This window comes from Musa acuminata, chromosome BXJ3-4 (genome assembly GCF_036884655.1).
Source record: "Musa acuminata AAA Group cultivar baxijiao chromosome BXJ3-4, Cavendish_Baxijiao_AAA, whole genome shotgun sequence".
Classification (NCBI taxonomy): Eukaryota; Viridiplantae; Streptophyta; class Magnoliopsida; order Zingiberales; family Musaceae; genus Musa; species Musa acuminata.
The window spans coordinates 48,561,460-48,578,890 of NC_088352.1; the positions used below are offsets into that span (position 1 = coordinate 48,561,460).

The 17,431-nt window shown below is 35.4% G+C and overlaps 3 protein-coding genes across 7 annotated transcripts; 1 reads left to right on the forward strand and 2 right to left on the reverse strand.

The window, feature by feature from the left end:
- Window positions 1–1,023: 1,023 nt before the first annotated feature.
- Window positions 1,024–5,791, reverse strand: LOC103983305 (uncharacterized). Its single transcript, XM_065148180.1, has 4 exons — window positions 5,552–5,791; window positions 2,229–4,651; window positions 1,809–1,935; window positions 1,024–1,640 (listed from the first exon to the last, which is right to left on the reverse strand). The coding sequence occupies exons 1-4, from the start codon at window positions 5,652–5,654 to the stop codon at window positions 1,024–1,026; spliced, it is 3,270 nt and encodes a 1,089-aa protein (XP_065004252.1). The 5' UTR covers window positions 5,655–5,791.
- A 4,393-nt stretch (window positions 5,792–10,184) lies between these two features.
- On the reverse strand, window positions 10,185–14,531 carry LOC135636897 (protein AE7-like 1). The gene is made up of 5 exons (XM_065149036.1): window positions 14,348–14,531; window positions 13,995–14,098; window positions 13,215–13,314; window positions 12,233–12,278; window positions 10,185–10,471 (listed from the first exon to the last, which is right to left on the reverse strand). Exons 1-5 carry the CDS (start codon window positions 14,459–14,461, stop codon window positions 10,362–10,364), a joined length of 474 nt encoding a protein of 157 aa, XP_065005108.1. The 5' UTR covers window positions 14,462–14,531; the 3' UTR covers window positions 10,185–10,361.
- Window positions 14,532–14,813: 282 nt separating this feature from the next.
- On the forward strand, window positions 14,814–17,362 carry LOC135636898 (uncharacterized). Of its 5 annotated transcripts, XM_065149037.1 has the most exons (5): window positions 14,814–15,497; window positions 15,607–15,666; window positions 16,558–16,647; window positions 16,729–16,850; window positions 16,961–17,362. In XM_065149037.1, the coding sequence occupies exons 3-5, from the start codon at window positions 16,569–16,571 to the stop codon at window positions 17,198–17,200; spliced, it is 441 nt and encodes a 146-aa protein (XP_065005109.1). In that variant the 5' UTR covers window positions 14,814–15,497; window positions 15,607–15,666; window positions 16,558–16,568; the 3' UTR covers window positions 17,201–17,362. The 5 variants fall into 5 exon arrangements, with proteins under 5 accessions (XP_065005109.1, XP_065005111.1, XP_065005113.1 ...); XM_065149039.1 differs by lacking the exon at window positions 15,607–15,666; XM_065149041.1 differs by lacking the exon at window positions 15,607–15,666 and having other exon boundaries at window positions 14,814–15,415.
- The last annotated feature ends 69 nt before the right edge of the window (window positions 17,363–17,431 follow it).

Here is a 17,431-nt window from a genome sequence, read left to right on the forward strand (position 1 = left end):
AGTCATACCTTCTCTGAAATTGAAAGCCTTTAAGGTCATATGTTTTCATGATGGAGATCCGGCCAATACCTAGTAACAAGAGGGCAAGCTACTGAGCTAGTACTTTATTTTCCAATCATGCTACAAAGTATTCTCTCTAAAGGAAATTATATGACCTGTCACCAGAAAATCTTATATCAATTTTTGCATAATTTGTCAGACAAATACTGATAACTGTGGAAAATGAACAACATAGCTTCTTTTGATCTCAATCGAGAATCATGTTGTAGTTTTCTTTTAGTTGTTGCTTCCTAATTTGTTATTTTCTACCCTTGTGTGTTCACTGAAAAGTGTTCTAATAAATGTTTGTACTATGATTAGAAGACTCCATCATGCTGTTTTTACCCTGGATTGTTCTTGATGTAACAATAGGTTATGTAAACGCTGTTGATATTAGGTTGAAAACATACTCCATGTAGTCAGATTACATAGCATATAAAGTAGTCACTTATGGAGTTTATAAATGTAGTCCATAACATATAAAGAAAACTCACATGTTTCCATCTAGTAACAATATGGCAAGCTACTATGATAGCACTCTTTTATAATCATGCTAAAAACCTATTCTGTCTGAAAGAAATCTTATGACCTATGTCAGTAGAAAACCTGATATATTTTTTGTATAATTTGTCAGACAAATACTGATACTTATGAGAAATGAACAAAGTAACTTCTTTTGATCTCAATTGAGAATCAGGTTGTGGTTTTATTTTAGTCGTTGCTTCCTAGTTTGTTATTTTCTACCCTTATTAGTTTCTAATAAATGTTTGTAAAATGGGAAGACTTCATTCTGTTGTTTTTACCCTGGGTTTCTATTTGTGTAACAACAGGTTGTGCAAAAGCAGTTGATATCAAGTTGAAAACATATAAAGTCCACATAGTCATTTATGGGGACCTGTTTTTTCATCAATAGACCACTCAATAACAACTTCAGTCGTTCAACAGATTATTGCGAAACACAAAGCAGTTTTCACAATTATTTCTCTATGAAACAGTGATGGTTGCATTTACTAGCTCTCTAGCTAGCTCACTGATAAGTCCACTCAATACATGCTTCTCCGTATCCCTTATAATTTCATCCTTTTCAACAGATGCAAATATAATGTTGTTCCAACCAATATCCCACATACAATTGATATCTGGCTTCCTATCCTCGATGTCTCTCTTGAGCATCATGTGAAGTAATTCTGCAGTTCTATCATTATTTATAGTCTCACTGGGGAACTTAAGACTCTCAATATCTTCATTCAACTCCTTCATCAGTGCATTCAGGTATCTAACTTTCCCTCGTGCGTGAGATTTTGTCATGGCATGAATCATCTCTCTTTTCCCTTTTCTCCTCAGTAACTCATATCCACAATCTAAAAGAGGCTTGTTTTCCTCTTTCAGACCAGCTTGGCTGCTGGTTTGTATAACATCATTAGGAATCATGATTTTGAATAGCGCTTGTGCTGTGTTGCGAAAATGCTGATTATTAATCAGAAGTTGCATGAGGATATATTCATCCTCAGTAAGTGAACCTTGTCCATTTGTTTCAGATATTGCCTGATTCTGTGACTTTAAAAGGTTACAGTTGTTGAGCTGCCTGTCCTCAGTTGCACCTGCAACTAAGATATGCAATTGTTAAAATTTCTTCATAATTTTGTTGTGATGATTTCTCGAAATCCAGCTTTCTTTCTAATTTCTATACACTGGCATAAGCAATTTTTTATGCATAATATTTTGATTGGGTGCAAGAAAGTTGTTAATGTTTGCAACATCTGAGTTACCTTCTGTCTGCTTTTTCTCCAAGTTGTGCTTTTCCTTCGAGTTGAAAGGTCGCAGTTCTGAATCTGCACCGAGGGGAACTTCCTTCTCTTGTGAATCTTTAAAAGCTGTTTTATGATTGTCATCATACTGTGGAAAATATATGAGATACTAGTAAACTAATAAATAGAATATAATGCAAATGCTTCATGGTGTTGAGTCTCATATTCCGTTTAAAAAATCATGCACAGGGAATTAGTCAGGTCCTCTGTTCTTCTTCTTCTTTATAATAAGTCTTATTTACTGCTACTTGGAACCAACTTTCTCCAAGGTTTTAATCATAATGCACATTTGCAAAATAACAAGGATATGTGCATTATCTGAGTCACGATTGATGCAGATTGACTTGGTTGCATATAGTGATTGAGTAAAGTATAACTTACATTTGTCTCCGCAACTGACCTCTCCTTTTTTGCTTCGTCTTTGCCAGCATCTACCAAGGAATCATCTGAAAGTAAGGTTGATTTAGTTTCCTGGTCTAGATGTTGCTCTGAATTTGTTTCATGAGAACAAACTGTTGCTCTTTTATCCTTACTGATTCTTTCTTTCCATCTCCTCTCCAGATCATTTAAGAAGGATGATTGCTGGTTTTTTTCATTTGGTAGTTTAATGTACCGAGAATTGTCGCCTTGAACCTTATGGCTTTCACCTCTGTGAACTTTCATGTTTGCTCCATCTACCTTCTTTGCAGTTGGAATATGCACAGGCTTCATCAGTGCTGTCACCAGAATTTGAGGCACGGGCTTCTCTTTATCAGTTCTTGGATATGTCAGTAAGGACTTCATATCATCTGAGTTCTCATATGCTATTCTACCTAATTCCATGTGATCAGAAGTTATGTACATTGTGTTTTGCATTTCTGGATGGCTGCTCTTTGGACGTTCTTTTGGTTGCTCTAAATTTCCAACCTTTACTGAACTTCCTTCTCTGGCAACAACTGTGCCACCAGACAACACCTTATTCGTGCTTAGTTTGTCAGTAGATGTCCTTGATTTCCAATCACTTTTTGTTGCTGTGCTGACCTTTAACTTGCTGTCTGCATCATGGTCTTTTTTTTCACAAAATGGATATTTGGGTTTTACCATGTGGACTGTTGATTTTTGTTGTGTAAACTGGGTTTTTGTCTGATTATTTGCGAGACCTAACCGATCTTGTTCATCCTTCTTGTTTAGGAGTGTATCTTTACTGCTAGCTGCATTGTAATGACACCGAGATGATTTCTCTTTGGTTCTTTGCTGGTCTCTTTCTTGATGTGGTTGAATGATATCCTGGGTAGCTGATTCAGATCTGCTTCTTTTTTCTCTTTTGTCTACCCTTTCCATCAACTTTACCAAATTGTTCTCGGCTATTTCTTCTTTTAAACTGTGGCTGATATCAATGTTTTCGGTCTTCCTACTGATTTCAAGATGTATCTTCGGTGCATTATTGGACAATGGGGTCATGTTCCGCATATAATTTGTCTTCTCCTTGCTGCTTTTGGCCTTGGTTTCTTCAATGTTTATTTCATTTAGAATCTTGTTCCTTCCATAATTCTGCATGAAGTGCCTTTGCGGAGATATCACCTGTTTTCGTGCTTTTGCATCTGCTACTTGGCCTATTGCCATCTCTTTCTCAGACTTGTCCTTTTTTCCTTTGACTTTTTTCACCTCAGCCTTTAGTGTTGGAAGTTCTTCGAGGCCCATAAGTTTGACAACGACATTTGGCATTCTTACACTGCCATTTATAGGGCTTCTAGGATCCAACTGTCTGATGCTCTTTGAAGTTGAGGACTTGCCATTAGTGATTGAGAAGTTCCCGAGTTCATCACCATGGTCATGTTTGTGCCTAATGCCTGAATACGGGGAATCAGGCATGGAACCAGGACGACAACTCAGAGACCTTCTGTGTGTAGTGAATTTTATAGATGCATCTAATGAGATATCTTTATAATTTGAATTAGTCATACTACTTCCGATGTAAGATGAGGTCGAATATCTCTGCCTTTGAATAATGGTATCATCGCTTGCTTTAGCCAATTCAGCGAAGTGTTTGGTGGACCCATCAAAAGAAATCCTGGGCTTGTACGTTAGAGTGTTCTTGTTTACTTCGTCATTGGATGATTCATCTTCTTCCATGCCCTTCAGCAGTCTGGCCTGCCTCCCTTGAGAGCTGACCATGCAATCTGAACCCTCTTGTAGGGTGACAAGCATTTTCAATGAGTCATCCAAATTCGTGGCCCCTTTCAACAATTCCTTTCCAATTTGAATTGAATCCTTCCCATAATTTGATGTATCAGAGCATGTTTCAAGGATTTTATTCAATTTCTGAACACCTTTTGATATTTCACTGATTTGCGCGTTGGTTAAAAAAGGATATCGATCAGCATGATGTCTCGTGTTGTATAATAAGTATTGATTGTGGCTTTCTCTGTAACTAATAGATCCACTATGTGGAATGAGCTCGTTACCAAATTTAGCTGTGTAATGAAGCTTTCCACAATTACTGAGTGCAAATGCTAGCGCCATGGACGCATCAACAGAATTCGGACTGTTTGTGGCTCTTCCAATAGGAACAATCTTCCGGGAACCAACTTTTGGAGCCGCTGTTTTGTTATGTATGGTGCTGAACCATATTTCTGTGACTTCTGTGCTGACCAGATTTTTGCTACTCTGCGGAACGCCCACAACAAGAACAGAAAGAACCTCGTTAAATGGTATGTATAGCTGAAGAGGTTCTGTTATTACTTTAAAAGCTGTGTTCAAAGAGCTTACACAGTTCTTTATTGCTTCTGTTCCTCGCGAGGACCTTCGGGGGTTCCCCTGATGCTCTGGAAAAAAATTATGCAAGCGGATGATCAATGTCCGGGTCAATCTTATGCTGCATAAATCTTCGGAATGAGAAATCTATATTTGTCTTTGTCTATCCAGGGATTTACGAAGATTTTACAAGCATGATCATCAGTGTAATATGGTGTTATGCCGCAAGGGCTGTTGCTTCTGTGTTCAAAAGATTTGATGAAGCACCGCATTACCAACTTACTGCCACAATTTCCAGATGAAATGTCTGTCCTTCAATCCCAAAAACAAAGGTACAAAAAGCTATATCTGATCTTTTACGGTTCCTGTTTAAAAGTCATTGATACACTGAACATGCTTCGTAAGTACTTGGCAGGATTTTATAATGTTTGTTAATATGATGTCAATTCTCTAATACTGATGCCAAATCCTTCCCTAGGCAAATTTAGACAAGGAAAGGCCCAATGAACTAAGCATTCAGTTAAGCTCTATACTATTTATTTTATTTTGAGCTCTAAGATCATGAAATAATCTTACTGAACTTTGACAGAACGGAGAGAAGTTTAGAAGGAAACCAAAGTGCAGTTACAGAGAACTTAACTATCGCCCCTTATGTCAACCACTGCAATATAACTTTGATCAAGAACAAATATAAATAATTGTGATAGCCGTAGTCAATAACATAGTAGTCAAACTAGTGAAACAACAGAACATGTTACAGTGTTGGCAAGTAAACCACTTGGCTAGTCCACTTACACTTTTCTTCTTAATGTTATGAAGAGAACCTGCATTAGGTGATGTTAAAACTCGAGCTAACGTAACATCATACTTCCATGCATCTTCTCATGGTATCATCATATGCTACATTAACTTTGTCTAACTATCCAGTGCTCATAATGTGTGTTCTAATCAGATCACGGATTCTAACTGACCAGCAGAAGGTGGCTGACCTGAAGATGCAGCATATCCCAACTTCTCTTTCCTCAATCTGATATCATCCAATAGTTTCTGAGCAAAATCAGATCGCTTCGCCATCGATGTGCCCGTCTTCTTCGCTTCCACAGTCTCAAACGTGTTGTTGCACCGGAGAGTTCTCCATCGTCGTGAACTTGTGATCTCTGATGGATAGCAGAATGATGGCACAGAGATGGCTATTTGTTTCGATCGAGTGTAGGTAGGTGAGTTATCTCTCTCGCTCTCTGCTTCAAGGTGAACTGCCCATTTCAAAGCAAAAGTGTGGGCCTCCTACTCGATTAGGAAGTTTTTCTTGAACGCCAGATTTTGCAGCTGCTGCATGAGTGCGCCTGCCTTCACTCCTTTCCAAGCAAAGCAAGAGGCACCCTCCTACCTGCGGGCTTCGTTTCAAAGCATCCCCGCTGGCTTCGGCACTCAGCTGAGGAAGTGGGTTGAATCTCGTCTCTGTACGTTAACATTTTTGCTCAAACGCGAGTCCAAGTGAGATTGGAGGTCTCACAAGAGGTGGTGTGTCGCATGCTTGGTGAATGCCACCGTCGACGTCACATCTAGCAGTTAAAGAGAAGCCCACGGGTTTCGCTCATCTGTTGGGAGTATTGAGAGGTAAGCTTGAAGAATTTGTGCCAACCACTATTGTGACCAGCTTCAAATACATCGTTGCAGTGACCTAAACATCCGAGTGATATGGGCAGAGAGAGCCACACAGGATATGGGACCCGAAAAATGCATTTGAACTATCATGAAATGGATAGAATTGCAGAGACTCGTTAATATTGTATCTTATGATTCATTACTTGTTGTAATATGTTTCTGGACTGGGATTCATCCTCTCATAGATAAAAAGAAAAGTAATGAATGTAAGCATATAAAATATAATATATTACTGTTATATAAAAAAAATTAATATCAAAAATTAAAATATAATAATAATAGGATAAATATACCATGTATATCTTTCAATATTATTTAGAAAATTTTTACCTGATCTACAGATGTACTATCGTTGAATTTAAAAGTTATCTAAAATTAGATTTATTTTTTTATGTCAATTTAGAATTCAAAAGTTACAGTGATCCCTAATTAGATAAATTAGGGATCTAATTCTCGTTAATCTCTTAAGGAATTCGATAAGAATCATCGCAATCAGAATATAGTCATATCTATAATATATTTTACATAATTAGATAAAATCATATAAATAAATAAAATTGATAAGATACAAAAGAAATTTAAAATCAAAATAGATAAAATAAAAAATAATTTAAAAATAATTTTATTTTATTAAAATATAAAATATTAAAAATATTTTACCCATGCGTATGAATTTTATAAAATTAGTCAATAAGTTAAATAAATAATATAATACCACATGAAGTTTGATTACTAATATGAGTTATAGTGATTGTATATCATCAATATCATACTTACTTTTATATATCATAATATTGTTAGTCCTTCTTAATATAATCCAAAATGATCTTTGTAATTTATCTTATCAAAATAATCTTGTTATCATATTCAATCATAATATATACATACATAAATATGAATAAGATAGCATAAATAAATAATTTTAATTATGTAAACAAGAATATCAATTATAATGTCCACTCAAACCTATATCACTACATTTTTTATGGGTTGTTTACAAATCAAATCATAAGAACATGTTCTTTCAAATATTTTAGATTATAAGATCTTAATGAATAGCCCATCAATCAACATAATAAAAATTAAATTATTAATTAATATTAATTATATTTTTTTTACTTTTTTCTTTAACCATTAAGTACTTTATATTATAATATATAAACTACTAGAATACTTGCTATTTAAAAAAAAAAAACCACCATAATATATTACAAAATATCCTTAACGACTTATCAATTAAATATGACTATATTAAATCCTAAAATAAAATTTTGTAGACATAAAGCTTGATTAGTAACTTCAAAACATATTATAAAATCGACGATGTTTGATTTATATCGACCATTTTAAAATTCTTAGTAAGAAATTTTTTGATTTGATATAATAAACCAAGATCACTGTTGCCAAGCAAAATATTATTCACATATAAACCAATATAACAAACTAGCTCGCTTTGATATTTAGATATAAACATTATTCAATAGTATTTTTCTTAAATCTCAAAAAACTAATAGTATTAAAATCTTTATATATTATTATCTAGAGACTTATGTAAGGTCATAAATAGATTTTCTAAATTTACATACCAAATTTTATATTTTTTATTTTCTTTGTAAATCATTTAGGTTAATTTATATCAATCTATATATTCATTTAGAAAACTTATTTTTGTATGCATATAACTCAAAATTATAATGAGTTATTACTGTCATGATAATTTTTAATAAATTTATTTTAAAAAAATAAAGAAAATATTTTATTATGGTTGATGCATTCTTTATGAGTAAAACCTTTTATCATCGTTATATAGTTTGATATTGTTATTTGAGTCATATTTATATAACAAATTTTCTTACAGATATTTTTAATAGTTATGTTTGTGATTCTTTCAACTATTCTGATCAAGGTTTAACACACTCAACGTAAATGTCATATGCTGAATCTATTTATAATAATTTAATCCAAAAGATATAAGAATATTTTATAAAAATACAATGACGAAAATATTATTATAACAAAAAAAATTATTTATGAAATGTTCATTGACATTATTATGAAAATATTATTATAACAAAATAAATTATTTATGAAAATATTATATCAATATTAAACTATTGATATTATCTTTGTTTGTGAAATATTGACATATCTAATGTTCATTCAAAATTATTTATGGAGGAGTAATATAATCCCTATAGAATAATATTATTAATTTTGAATATACAAACATAAATTAAAAGGATATCCAAAAAACAGTATCATCATATTCCATTATTTGAAGTAAATTATATTATATAAATTTCTTAATTATGTGTATCATTATGAATATTATTTTCTTTATATCATTTAGGACTAATTTTTTAATATAATTTTATAAGTTATCGATCTAAATCACTTTGACGACTATAAGACCAATATAATAATATAAAATATCTTATAAATGAGAAAATATTTATTATAATTCATATCTCATAAGTCTATCGTCCATAACCACTTTGATAACTACTATTCAGATAAAATTTAAGGATGAGTTACAAGTAATATTCATCAAATGTTTTCAATATAATTTATGTTGAAACCGTTCAATAATAATAAAAATAATAACTTAATAATTATGAACATTAATTTATATAAAAAAAAACTCATATGATGATTATAATCATGATAAAATTATCTTTTATTTGAAAAATAAATGTTATTTCATATTTTCAAGCATTTACATGTGAATAACCAACAAATATTTAAGAACAATAATTATTTTTTTATTTATCATATGTAAAATTTTATCAATATATCATATACAAATTATAAAATAAAATTATAATTTATATGTTTTTAGTTCTGTGTGAAACCCTTATATCCATCAATCATATTTAATTGAACAAACCCGCTAAAATACATGATCAAAAATTAAAATTGATCAAAATTTAATTTTTTTCGAATTTAATCAAAATTTGATTGGTTGAATTTAAATCTTAACAAGCAATCAAAATATATGATCAAATCCAATCAAAATATTTAATTAAAATAAATCAAATTAATCAATTTTATAATTGAGGACATAGGTCAAAAAATTTTACCTAGGATATATAATTTTAATTTCTAAGGATAAACCTATAATTTTACTTAAGATATATAATGAAAAATTTTTATTTTTTTAAAAAATGAATGAAAAAATAAATTTACCAACACAAATTAATTTTTAAAATTTTGAGAGGTAAAAATATATTTTTTTAAAAAAATTCTAATTCTCACCTCCTTTTCAACGATCGCTACACAAGGCATGCGGTTGTCGCATGCTTACGACCTATGATTGTTACTTGTGCACCGTTTATGATCGTCACTCTAGGCGATGGTTGTTCTTATACTGATGACCAACGATCTCTTCGATCATTATGCCTTGTTGCACCATCGTCACCCCTCAACCTCTTGTTGGGAGTGCTATTATGGCCATGCTTCTACTAAACTAATTTCATTGTTTGAATGACAACAAGGGCGACAAACTCAACTTAACTCTAATATCAGGTGGAGGGTCACAAGCAAAGATAACCATGAGAGCACATGATCGATGAGGTGAAGCCGATGAGCATGATGAGAGAAGGAGATGACAATCAGAGGCACATATCGTAAAAAATAATGACAAGACAAAGACGACGAGCATGACGTAAGAAGAAGACCGAGACCACAAAAAAATGGACGCTATCTCTTAAAACAAATATTTTTTTTTTTGAGAAATTGCTGGAAATAAATAACTGGATTCATGATATTTAAATGAATCAGCAAAACCATGCCCACATTTAGAGGCGAGAGAATCCTGTTATTGTGAACAAAACAATACCAAAGAAGGCACATTTCATACAAAGTGTCCTGTGAGTGATCATTGTCTTTCTCTACAGAAAAACACCTATCCTTAAAGAAGTCAACTTAAAAGATAGCAGCTCAATAAACAACACAAGATTATAGAGAATAGTAGATGGTGCAGACATATATGTTAGACAGCTTACAACAAAAGGACCCTAACAAACCTGCTATAATTATATATCCAGAATGTGAACTTCTAAACATATCACTTTGAGGGACACATTTATTTTATAGGCAGGGTCATGAGAAAACAAACTAAAGTGAATATAGTTCATTGGAGTAGAGGCACTCATCCACAAGTTGACGGAGGCTCGGATTCTCCAGCGCTGCACACACTCTCTCCTTGTCATTCAACAGCTTATTAACTGCAGTATCAATCATTCTGTCAGTATTTTTTTTTAAACATTAGATTATTGTTCTGTAGAGTGTTTATGCATTAAAATAGCATTAGCTTGTAGAAATAGATAACATATTCCCAGGTGAAAGATGAAGTATGCAAGTTTCTCATCCCATAGAGCAAACTTTTTCTATCATTTAAGGCAAAAAAAGTTGGGTATTGATGAAAATAATGTAAGAGAAAAATGTTCTAGCACTTTCACTGTGCATGCGCTCCACCAGCATGAGCTCCACAGGGAACATGTGGCTGCACGGGCTAGAGGAGGTGTCTTTAATATGATCACATTGATATCATCGAAAACGAATCAGAGGCTGCATGCGGTCAGTAACAGCATAGCATGATTTAGTCTTCGTCTAGTGCTCGAACCTTGGAAAATAAATGCTCTAAAACATGTCCAACTTGCATGGTCCATAGTGTTGTGCTTCCATCTTTGGAGCAAGACTTATTCTCACTGAAGAAGAAACCATCCTTTGAGCTTACTGTCATTATAAACTAGTAACTTGACCTTGATAGGATAAGAAAGCTTAATTAACCACAATAGGTATTAGTAGTGTCTCTGACATTAAACACTCCTTTAGGTCTTCATCTCAACACTCAACTTCTATACTATATGTTGTTTTTTCCCTCAGTCATGTAAGCATCCAGAAGCACATGCACAACCTGGCCTTTGTTGTGGAGCTTATGGCAAGTGGTGCTCAGGTGGTGATTGAATAAAGAAAATCATCATTCTTTTTGTCATGGCTGTATACTAGAATGAGGTTTTTTACAATCTTGGGCACTGTTTTGGAATTTAACTGTCTAGAGCAATTAGATGGCAACCTTAGAACATGCACCACTTAATATTTTTATAAAACATATGCATTTTATGTATGTAAATTAAGGAACTTATTCACTGAACATGAATTCAATGCCGTTGGTGTATAAGCTAGAGAATTCATGCAACAATTAGTCAAAAATAACATAACTCCATGTATATTCACCATAATTCTAGTTATAGGCATGTACCAGTGTATAAACATATTGAATGTAGCATAGTTCATGAACCCATTGAAAGGCCAAATATAACAGATCACTGTAGTCAGACTTTATCCTGAAGTAATGTTGCATACTAATTTAGACGAAAATAATATCTAGTCTTTTCTCAACTTTAACATGTAATCAGGTGATACATATTTTCCTTAAGTGATACCAGCAATTAGGCAATAACAAAATAAACCATAATTTATTGTTATACATCCTTTTTATTCTTTTCAAAATTCCAAAATTACCATGTACTCCCTAAAATTCTCCATGTTCTTTACACATAATGCAATTTAAATTTTCCTATGAAAAAAGCCATCTTTGTTTTATTCAATTGATACAATCAAATCTTCCCAAAATTCTTCAAACGGAGCAGTTAATCCCATTTGAGGGGCACAATCATCAATCAAATCAAGTGTCACCTCCTAAAACAAATTTTCCAATAGTGCTATTCTCTTACAGAATTCTTTAAACCTCCATGATAGTCTCTTTAGAATCTTTTTTCTTCAGAAACACCCACCTTGTTCCCTTTTACACTTCAATCTTATCCCCACTTTGTTTCCCAGAAGCAGATAATGTTAATTCATACTTTATAAAAGAACACAACACAGGCAGATTTTATAACACTTGAAAGGTATGAACAAAAAACAATTACAACCACGTTACATAGATAAGAAATTAGTGGTCAGAAGATGTCTTCTGCACTCACCTGCTTCTTCGTCCGCAAGAGATCCCGGAGATACATTGATATCAACCTGCATGTATAATTAACAAAAAGATTTAGCTATATCAAAAGAGGTTAAATAAGTGATACTTTATATGCTAAGACACCAACAACAACAAGGAAAACAAACTCCATTATCATTTGCTTGACAAGAATAAGCAAAATAAATATATCAACAACATACAAGCAATTTAGTATCTAAGAATAATAAGATCCCTGACCAATAAAGTCATATAAATATTTCAGAACTTTACATTTTACATCAATGCCTCACAAGCAGATAAACTGAATTTAAACTAAGCATTGCAAGCAACAAATATTTTTTGCAAGTGATATCCAACAAAAGCTCCAGTGCTTGAGCTACGATAAAGAGTTCACAAAACAGGGCTTCTCATATTGATGTTATTGAATATGCAGCAGAAACCATTTCTAAAGATCAACCATATTGCCACAGAAGAAATTATTCAAAAGAAGAAGATAGTTAAAATGAGAAATAAGCAAAGACATCCTTTGATACAGAACATAAAACAAATAAATTAAAGCAATTATTCAAAAGAAGAAGATAGTTAAAATGAGAAATAAACAAAGATATCCTTTGATACAGAACATAAGACAAATAAGTTAAAGCACCAGTACTTTCTAACTCATATTGCGATTAGTAAATATACCATCAGTGCAAGTGCTTGATTTTTCTTGTAGTATTTTGACTAATTCTGAATTTTGTAAAGTTACCTAGAATCAAGCAGGGTTTAAGTTGCAAAATCCTTTTCATGAACAGTAAATACAAAATTGTCTACAAATGCAAAGTGGATAATACGACATCAACTGTGTTCTAACTATGGCTTTCTATATACATATGTGTGTGTGTATATATATACATATTATAGAAAGAATTCAAGCATTTCAAAACTGTTGCAAAGTCATAAGAACTGCACATAGTGAGAGTAAGTTCAAAATGACAACAAACCTTGAAATGTGGAGGAAAAGACTGAATTAACTTAACCCTTAGACACAAACCAATAACTGTGGCCATACTGCAGTGTTTAACCGTTGGAGTGAAGGTTATCCTACAAACATGAAGATATTAGCATAGTGAGATTAGATTTAAAAGTTGGATATTTTTTCATCAATCATGTGGTAAAATAAAACTGAGAAAAGATATGATAGTTGTACAAGATAATGCATATAACAATATTAACTTGCCCATTCAAAATCAAGAAAATGAGGGGAAAAAACAATCACAATAAGAAGCAGAATCAGCAATACATATCAAAACTAGAATTTAAATGTCATATCTATTAGTTTCTTGTCACAGTCTGCTCTGGTGAAAAGTTCTTAGGATCATTTATAACCTCCGTTCATAGTAACTTTTTAAGATCCACTTCCGTTTATGCATCCTCAATGGCAAATACCCCTACCTACGCTTCCTCCGGTCACTGTTAACTCACCATCTGGAACCAATTAGGTCAATAACGGTGACCAAAGCATTTGCGAAGCTCACGACACAAACATCTCATCTTTTTCTTCAATTGAAGGTCTAATCCCCATTTCTATAAAGATAAGAACTTATCGCATGGTGGATCAACCGAAGATCGAGAAAAGAGTCTGCCTTTTTCCCATGTTACCATTAACTCACACAAATTACACGGTAAAATACTTTTGGCCAGAACACTGGCAGTATAAGTGAGTGAAAATTAAAGGGGAAAGAAAAATCCAGGTATGGTGGAATAGGGCGATCGGCACTCACTTGATGCGGCCGAGCTTTTCATCAACGGTGATGGATTCCTCCGAAAGAACGCTGAGCTGCTCCAACGAGTAAGGGTGCTCCGGGTCCTTGATATCCCTCACCGAATCTGATCACCTGAGTCAAGAAACAACTCCCGATACCCTCTAACGCCTTACGAACCAGCAAAACCCCAGGAAACCCAATAAAAGAATCGATCGTAAGAACAAACCACAACCATAGCAAAAAAATCCGAAGAAGACCCTCGGAAAGATTCATGATTTTGCCCCCACCAAGCATCAAGAAAGACCGAACAAAAGCAATTCCGTCGACAAATCGAGAAGAAAACAGATCGAGGAAGCAACCGGTGGGAGGATATCAAAGACATCGAGGGCATCAAGGGCGTCGTCGGAGTGGAGATCCTCCGAGCGGGCGACCCTCTCCTTCTTCGCGTGCACCACCGGGTGCGCGTTGATCATCCCCAGCGTCATCGCTTCGTTTCTCTCACTCTCTCCCTCTCCCTTCTCCTCGTCTTTGGAGCTTCTCGATTCCGTCTTCCGCGTCCCAACCGGTCGATTAAGTAAACCAAGACCGGTCGACTTGAGCCGATTCAGGCTCGGACTCGCACTAAGTTGAACCGGCCAAGCTTTCTATAGCAGGGATTAGGGGTGATGTGGTCCGTGAGACACTGACATCACGTCATCCGCAAAAATCTTAGGAACCGATTCACCCAGCTACATGATATTACTGGGACACTTGCTGTCCCTCGTCATGTTGGTATGCCACTGCCACCCCCCACCGCTTTGAATGAACGGAGCTACACATGGAAACAGTTCCTTGAGATCTAAGCTTTGGTCGCCGTGTGGTCTATGAGCTTCTTCGACGATGGGTATGAGATTTCGTTTGCGGATAGCGATTTACTTTTAAGTAATCAGTCTTGGCTTTTTTGTCGAGCGAGAAGCGAGAAGAAGAAGAAGAAGAAGAAGAAAGATCGTCCATGTCGGTCTGCGACGGCGAAGCATCGAAGCATGTCGGTCTGCGACGGCGGAGCATCGAAGCAGGCGAAAAAGAGGCCGTCCTCAGAAAGTGGTTGCGGAGGAAGGCAGAGGAGGATCAAAAGGAAGTAGACAAGTCTTCTTCGTCAGCAGCCACCGTCGCCGCCGCCGCCGCCGCCGCCGCTGGTGTAAGGAAGGAACAGATGGGCCGAAACGGGACCTAGCTGTATCCTCCACGTGGCCCGCTAAGTGAAGGCCCAATAGGTTTAAGGGGCCACTTCTTCCGGCCCTCGGGCTGGCTCTTTTTCTAGGGTTCGCCACAACGGGCGCGGACGGCATCGGCGATCGGCGGAGACGCAGGTGCGATCATTCTAGCCTGCTCCTTGTTCTGGTTCGCTTTCTTCCGCCCTCGCTTCGCCTTCTCTTCCTCCGCAGTATCAACTATCAAAGGTTGCAGTGACTTCTTCCCCTCCTGTTGTCCTCAATCACTCCATCGTCAAAGGCTGATACTCCTCGATCAAAGGGCGCATTTGTATGAGAGTTTCCCCTTCCCTTTTCCCTTTGTTGCTCCAAATCTTTTCCCCTTTCGCTGTTGAAATGGCTTTCTCTTTTCATCTCGACTCTACCTGTCAATACGGTAGTTGGGAAGATTACCTGCCTACAATTGGTAGCCGAGCCCTTCTCTTCCGCTGCTGCAATCGGTACCATTCTCTCTCCTCTCCTCCCCTCTGTTATCCTCCCGCCTCTGCTCTCCTCTGCTCTCCTCTCCTCTCCTCTCATGTCCTCAAAATCTATGTCCAGAAAACTTCTGGATGACGCACCAAATGAAAAGATGATGGTGATGTTATAGTTGTATATGTCAATCTTCTATATAGCTTTTGATGCTAATTAAACATTCGTGTATCAAAGATGTTATAACTTTTGATCTTCTGCATATGATAGCCTTTGTAATCTTTATTATTATGCATATCTTTTGCTGTATGGTAAGCATAATGTGTAAGAAAATGAATCTTGCAAGTATAAAGCTTCAGCTGGTATTTAGAGAAAGTAAAACAGTACACAAGAACCTAGTTGGATGTATCCATCAAATTTGATATTGTCCAAACTATTTATTACCAACCTGATTCCGCCAACAGCAAGCGTTTATCTTATTCATCGCAAATTATACATTCACAAATTCTTGATAGATTATCACCGATACAGTGATTAAAAATGAGGAACTGAAGTGCTTAGTATGGTCTTGCATGCATGTGTAAGTTCTATGTTTACTTTGGGTTTTGGCAATAAGCACTGCTTGAAACACCTCTTCTTTCGAAAAAGTTATTGTAGCCTTTTTCCGATCATGAAATAGAACACACGCACTTGGCGCAGTTTTAAGCTTATTCAGGGTTTGAATTCAAAGTCTGTACTGATCTTTCAAGTTAGCTTGGTCTCGAGTTCCTGCATGCTTGAACTTTTGTTGTCATTTCCTGGTTTAGGTCCTAGATATGAAATCATTAGAGAGTTCAAATTTAAATGATGGATGTTGATCTTCCTTGTATGGAAAGGGATATTAAATAATGGATTTTGATTACATTTGGGGTCTCTTTCAGGGGCACATACAATGTCTCTATCAACCTTATGCAGAAGAGTGGGTCTCAAAGATCTTGTTTCAAATGTTACCGTCTATAGCGGTGCTAATGGTAATATTATCACCTTTTATTTGTTGTCGAAGGTGCCAACCTGCTTTTAGATATATCTGATAGTGTATGGATTTGATTCAGAGGCATCTGGAGGGCTGAGTTTGATCTTTCGACGTTGGGCCACAAAAAAGACTGCAGGGTCCACAAAGAATGGACGTGACTCACGGCCCAAAAACCTGGGTGTTAAGAAATTTGGCGGAGAGGTATACGAAGTCGAACTATGCATGTTCGATGAGTGAAACCTTTGTTTGTCGGTCTCTGTTTACGTTCCTGTTTCTCCCGATGTTTATGTTTTTGGTGGGATGTTATGCAGAAGGTGATTCCTGGCAACATCATAGTTCGTCAACGAGGCACGAGGTTCCATCCTGGTGACTACGTTGGAATGGGGAAGGATCACACATTATTTGCGCTAAAAGAAGGTCATGTTCGCTTCGAGCGCCATAAGCTTAGCGGTCGGAAATGGGTGCATGTTGATCCAAGCGAAGGTCATGTTCTTCACCCCATCTATACAAATGCTGGCCTTGAAGCTGATGCAGAAAGTCGGTTGTGCTAGTGAAGCATTTAATCCGAGAGTAGTTTGTTCACTCGTCTTTGGAGAAGAGATTGCTGAAAGAGCAGAAGTTAGAAAACTTTCTTTTATCTGCCTGTAATAACATTGCTTTGCTTTCAGTGTGTTGACAATAAGCTATCCTATCCTATCGGACAGATTAATCAATTCCTTGGTGGTTCAAAAGCTATGTTGTACTAAATTTGGATTCCTTTTTTCTTGACAAAGGTGTTTTCT

What these genes read in the sequence shown, in the direction of transcription:
- LOC135636898 (XM_065149037.1), top strand. Translation starts at nt 16,569, where the DNA reads ATGTCTCTATCAACCTTATGCAGAAGAGTGGGTCTCAAAGATCTTGTT. An exon ending in CGTCTATAGCGGTGCTAATG is followed by an intron (nt 16,648 to 16,728) that starts GTAATATTATCA and finishes GATTTGATTCAG; the next exon opens with AGGCATCTGGAGGGCTGAGT. An exon ending in TTAAGAAATTTGGCGGAGAG is followed by an intron (nt 16,851 to 16,960) that starts GTATACGAAGTC and finishes GATGTTATGCAG; the next exon opens with AAGGTGATTCCTGGCAACAT.
- LOC135636897 (XM_065149036.1), bottom strand. Translation starts at nt 14,461, where the DNA reads ATGACGCTGGGGATGATCAACGCGCACCCGGTGGTGCACGCGAAGAAG. An exon ending in CTTTTCCTCCACATTTCAAG is followed by an intron (nt 12,279 to 13,214) that starts GTTTGTTGTCAT and finishes TTATACATGCAG; the next exon opens with GTTGATATCAATGTATCTCC. An exon ending in TCTTGCGGACGAAGAAGCAG is followed by an intron (nt 10,472 to 12,232) that starts GTGAGTGCAGAA and finishes TTGATACTGCAG; the next exon opens with TTAATAAGCTGTTGAATGAC.
- LOC103983305 (XM_065148180.1), bottom strand. Translation starts at nt 5,654, where the DNA reads ATGGCGAAGCGATCTGATTTTGCTCAGAAACTATTGGATGATATCAGA. An exon ending in AGGTCAGCCACCTTCTGCTG is followed by an intron (nt 4,652 to 5,551) that starts GTCAGTTAGAAT and finishes ATTTTTTTCCAG; the next exon opens with AGCATCAGGGGAACCCCCGA. An exon ending in GGAGAAAAAGCAGACAGAAG is followed by an intron (nt 1,641 to 1,808) that starts GTAACTCAGATG and finishes TCTTAGTTGCAG; the next exon opens with GTGCAACTGAGGACAGGCAG.